Below are 4,971 nucleotides of genomic sequence, written 5' to 3'. Positions count from 1 at the left end.
AAGCAGAAACAAGAAGATAAAACGGCTTAAATGTTTATTTTTCAGTTTCATTTTCGCAAAAAGACACCTTTGAGGCCTCAGTTCCACCTGAGAGGCCCCCGGCAGCTCGGACTTGCGGTGTATGTACACCTGGACGCAGAAGCGCCGCGGAGCTGCTGAAATGCGAAAAGTGGAAATTGAAAATAAAGAAGTGAAAGAAACTCGAGACTGCTGCTGCCCAGGTGTACAGACAGCTGAACAGTCAGATGTCGTCTTCCAGAGAAGTCAAAAGAACTTTGTTGCTGCCCTTTGCGACAGTCACGCCTGCTGCTGCTGCGTCCGCTGCTGGCTGCGCAGCAGCAGCAACTGCAGCAGCAGCAGCAACTGCAGCAGCAGCGCCGCCCCGAGCCTCCGAAGACAGGTCTACCTTCTCCCCAGGGCGAAACGCCGGAAGCCCTAAACACAAAATCCGGAATCTCAAACCTCCCTAAGCCCCAAACCCTAAACCCCAAACCCCAAACCCTAAACCCCAAACCCTAAACCCCAAACCCTAAACCCCAAACCCTAAACCCTAAACCCCAAATCCTAAACCCCAGACGGACCTCTGTAGGGGCATCCTGCACATCTGAAGGCGTCTCCCAAGTAGCACTGCAGCACACGCAGCAGCAGGGGTGGAGTGTGGGGTGTACGTACACCTGGGGGCACTGTAGCGGGGTGTACGTACACCCCGGCCACTCACGTTGCCGCAGGAACTCCGCACAGCTCCAGTCTCCAGTTCTTTTTTGAAAGCTTCTTTTGCTGCAGCTTCTTCCGCCTCCTTGCGCCCGCAGGTGCAGTTCGCGCACGCCCGCGGCCGCGACGCGCAGTCGCTCCGGCCTGAACGCCCAAACCCTAAACCCTAAACCCTAAACCCTAAACCCTAAACCCTAGGCACTGGGCCCCACACGGACCCGGCACACGGGCCCCTAGACGCAGCAGAGAGCGCGCCGCCGCGGCACTCGGCAGCGTGGGGAGCTCCCGAGGACGCGGCAGGGCTTAGGGTTTAGGGTTTAGGGTTTAGGGTTTGGACCTTTTCCCAAGGGTTTGTAGGTCTCGCTGGGGTCCACGAGGGCGTCTTCATCCACCAGCCCCGAAGCAGCAGAAGCCCCAATTGCTGCAGAGGCCCCCACGGCCCAGGGGGGCCTCCGGTGCAAACCCTAAAAGGGGGAATAAACCCCAGAAAGGTTGCACAGCAAAATGCATGGTTCAGGGTTTGGGGTTTAGAGCTCGCTGCTATCTGGGAGGCAGCGAAGCTTGCCCCGCCTAGGGTTTAGGGTTTAGGGTTTAGGGTTTCTTGCCGTTTTGCGCTCGCCCCGAGCTGGAAAGGCGAGGGTTTAGGGTTTAGAGGAACTAGGGTTTAGGGCCGAAGAGTGTTTTTGCCCCCGCAGCTGAGGGTTTAAGACGCCAGAAGAGGCACCAGCTAGAAGGCCCCGCCTGTGGGGTTTAGGGTTTAGGGTTTAGCGTTTAGGGTTTGGGCCTCACGAGAGTTACTCCCTTTTGCTTTTCTGCTGTTTCTTTTATTTCATTTGTCCACTCCGTCTCCGGCACTGACACGAAGCCAGCGTATAGACAGCTGCGCGCTGCTGCTGCCATCACCTGCAGCAGCAAACTGGAGCAGCAGCAAACAGCAGCTGCAGCCAAAGCAGCAGCAGCAGCAGCAAAAGCCAGAAGCAGCAGCAGAAAACAGCAGCAGCTCTAAGCCACCGCAGCAGCAAACTGCACCAGCAGCAAACCGACGCAGCAGCAGCAAACAGACGCAGCAGCACGCTGCTGCCGCTGCAGCAAGCCGCAGCAGCAGCAAGGTGCAGCACCGCAGCAGCAGCAGCAAAGAATAAACGAGTGTAGAGCAGCGCTAACTGCCTGTTGAACAAGGAGACAAAAGGAGACACTTTATGAATTTTGAAAAGAAAAAGAATAAAAGATTAAAACTGTAGCAGCAAAAGGAGGCGTTGCTGCCAGCAGCAGCATTTCATTTGCTGCTGGCAGCAGCAGCAAAATGGAAAAAGAATTTTCAAATTTGAATTTGCCTGTGTACCTCTGCAGCAGCATTGCCTTCTGCAGCAAGCAGCAGCAGCCCGTTGGGCTGCAGCAGCGACAGCAGCTTGGGGGCAGCAGCAGCAAACGCCTCCAGCTCCGCAGCAGACAGGCCCACTGCCACCGCTTCTCTGCATGCAGCAGCGGCAGCAGCAGCAGAGGGCTCGGAAAGAGCAGCAGCAAAGGAGAGAAAAGACGAAAGAGAAGCAGAAGCAGCAGGAAGCAAACCCTGCAGAAGAGAGCCCAGGGCGGGGCTGTTCTCTGAAGAAAGAAGCAGCAGAGGGCTGCTGCTGGAAGCCGCCATCGGGAATCTCGGAATAAATTGAAAAATAAAATAAATTTATTTATGTAATTCCGTTTTATAAATATATAACTCCTCAGTGCGCCAGCTGCGGATGCTGGCAGCAGAACGCAGGCAGTCTGGAGCCCCCGCCGGCAGCTGTCTGTACACCCCAAGCTCCACTGAGGGAGGCAAATCAAATGAATAAATAAATCAGAGAATAGAAAAAGAAAAGAAAAAGAAAGGGAAAATAAGACTCCGGACTAGGGAATACTTGTACAATTTAGCAAACGCATGCAGCTGCTGCTTCCGCGGCTGCTTCTACTGCTCCTGCTGCTACTGCTGTAGGCAAGGAGTTAGCGCTTAAATTTGCGGCGCCGGACCTCTCGAAACAAAACCCAAAGAACTAATGAAATATAATTTAGTGAGATCCAAAGAACTGACAGTTTGACTCACATTACATGCAAGCCCCAGAGCCCGGCATTCGCTGCTGCTGCTGCTGCTGTTGCTGCTTCAACTGCAGCAGCAGCTGTAGCCACCGCCGCCTCCGTTTTCCGTGTGCGCTTGAAGCGGACTTTTCAACAAATGGACCTCATTTTATTCAAATTAATTCATTACAAAACCCTTTTAGTTACAGAAGGCGCTGGGGGGCCCTCTGTTGGCCTTGGGGGCCCCGCTAGCCGAGCAGCAGCAGCACGTGTCTGCAGCAGCAGCAGCTCCTTTCTCTTCTTTTCTTGATTTCCCAACTCTGCACAAATCACACTTCGCAGGAGGGGCCCTAGGGGCCCCCGGGGCCCCTTTCGAGAGCCCAGACAGAACTGCAGCAGCATCACCACAGCAGCAGCAACAGCGCAGCAGCAACAGCAGCTGCGAGGCAGCAGCAGCAGCAGCGACGCTGCAGCAGCAGCAGCAACGCTGCCGCCTCCGCCGCAGCAGCAGCAACGCAGCAGCACCAGTAGCAGCAGCAGCCACACAGCAGCAGCGGCGAAGCTCTAACAGCAGCATCACATTTACAGCAGCAACAGCTGCAGCAGCAGCTGCAGCAGCGGCAGCAGCAGCTGTAGTAGCGGCAGCAGCAGCTGCAGCAGCGGCAGCAGCAGCTGCAGCAGCGGCAGCAGCAGCTGCAGCAGCGGCAGCAGCAGCAGCAGCGCCAGCAGCAGCTGCAGCAGCGGCAGCAGCAGCTGCAGCAGCGGTAGCAGCAGCTGCAGCAGCGGCAGCAGCAGCTGCAGCAGCGGCAGCAGCAGCTGCAGCAGCGGCAGCAGCTGCTGCAGCAACGGCAGCAGCAGCAGCTGCTGCCCCCCTTTGCCTGCTTCAGCTCAGCAGCAAAGCAAACATGGCTGCCACAGCAACAGCAGCAGCTCCGGCCTGCGGGGGCCGCCGGCATCCTCCTTCCCCTAGCAGCAGCAGCAGCAGCAGCAGCAAAAGCAGCATTTCTTGCGCGTCGCTGCGCCGCCTCACGTCATGCATCCCTCTGCGCCTCAGCATTGTGCAGCAGCTGCTGCTGCTGCTGCTGCTGCAGCAGCAGACTGCACGGGCCATCGTGTGCGAAATCGACGCGCGGGAGGGGCTGGAAGCAGCAATTGCGTCAGCAGCAGCAGCAGCAGCAGACCGGCAGCAAATGATGCGGCTGCTGCCGCTCTGCAGAGTCCCTTATTTGGTCAACTCGCAGCTGCCCCCCAAAGACGTGCCCCACGTGGGGATGGAGAAGGGAGGCAAGTGCTGCTGCTGCTGCTGCTGCTGCTGCTGCTGCTGTTGCTGCAGTTGTTGCTGCAGTTGCTGCTGCAGCTGCTGGCTTCGCTGCGGTTGCTTCTGCTGTATCTGCTGTGCTTGCCTGCGGTCGCTTCGCCTGTAGTCCCAGTTGCTGCTGCTGCAGCTGCTGCTGCAGTTGCTGTTTTAACTGCACTTTCTGCTGCTGCTGCTGCTGCTGGCTGCTGCAGCTTTGGCATGCCTTGCTGCTGTTGCCCAAGCTACTGCAGCTGCCACTGCTGCTGCTCCTGCGCTTGGTGCTGCTGCATTTGGTGTTGCTGCTGCTAGTCAATGCCGTCATCGCTTGCAGCTGCTTCTGAAGTTTCTGCTGCTGCTGCTGCTGCTGCAGCTTCTGTTGCTGCTGTTGCAGTCTCTGGGGCTTCTGCAGCTCTAGTTGGAGCAGCTGCTTCTACTGCTGTTGCTGGTGCTGTTGCTGTTACTGCTGCTGCTGTTGCTGCTGCTCCTACACGCTACTGTATATGCTGTGGATAACGGCGGTAGATCTGCACGGTGTTGCGTTTGAGCATTAGGGTTTAGTGTTTAGAGTTTAGGGTTTAGGGTTTAGGGTTTAGGGTTTGCGTGCAGGCGTGGTGACTGTAGACCTGCAGCTGCTGCCGTCAGATTATAAAAACAACATGCCAGCGAGGGCCCCGCGGTTTCCGAAGGCCCCGCGGCTGCTTCCTTCTGCTGCTGCTGTTGCTGCTGCTGCTGCTGATGCTGCTGCTGCTGCCGATGCTTCTGCTGCTGCCGCTGCGCCGGACAGCAGCTACGAGCGGTACAAGCAGCAGCAGGTGCAGCAGCAGCAGCAGCAGCGGCAGCCGCCCTTTCGCCACACCGAGGAGCAGCACGTCAGCGGCGCGGCAGGCCCCAGCAGCAGCAGCAGCAGCAGCAGC

The 4,971-nt window shown here is 57.4% G+C and overlaps 2 protein-coding genes across 2 annotated transcripts; one reads left to right on the top strand and one right to left on the bottom strand.

Moving 5' to 3' along the window:
- Positions 1-241: 241 nt before the first annotated feature.
- On the bottom strand, positions 242-1,611 carry ETH_00027995 (Fe-S cluster assembly protein DRE2, related; the record flags this gene model as incomplete). Its single annotated transcript, XM_013380666.1, has 5 exons — positions 242-435; positions 582-627; positions 719-855; positions 1,049-1,175; positions 1,501-1,611. The coding sequence occupies 5 exons, from the start codon at positions 1,609-1,611 to the stop codon at positions 242-244; spliced, it is 615 nt and encodes a 204-aa protein (XP_013236120.1).
- Positions 1,612-2,741: 1,130 nt separating this feature from the next.
- On the top strand, positions 2,742-4,672 carry ETH_00027990 (uncharacterized protein; the record flags this gene model as incomplete). The annotated part of the gene is made up of 3 exons (XM_013380665.1): positions 2,742-2,756; positions 2,970-4,025; positions 4,664-4,672. The coding sequence occupies 3 exons, from the start codon at positions 2,742-2,744 to the stop codon at positions 4,670-4,672; spliced, it is 1,080 nt and encodes a 359-aa protein (XP_013236119.1).
- Positions 4,673-4,971: the final 299 nt, after the last annotated feature.

Source organism: Eimeria tenella, genomic scaffold (genome assembly GCF_000499545.2).
Source record: "Eimeria tenella Houghton genomic scaffold, Eth_scaff773, whole genome shotgun sequence".
In the NCBI taxonomy this organism is placed as follows: domain Eukaryota; phylum Apicomplexa; class Conoidasida; order Eucoccidiorida; family Eimeriidae; genus Eimeria; species Eimeria tenella.
This window is presented reverse-complemented; position numbering and strand designations above follow the sequence as displayed.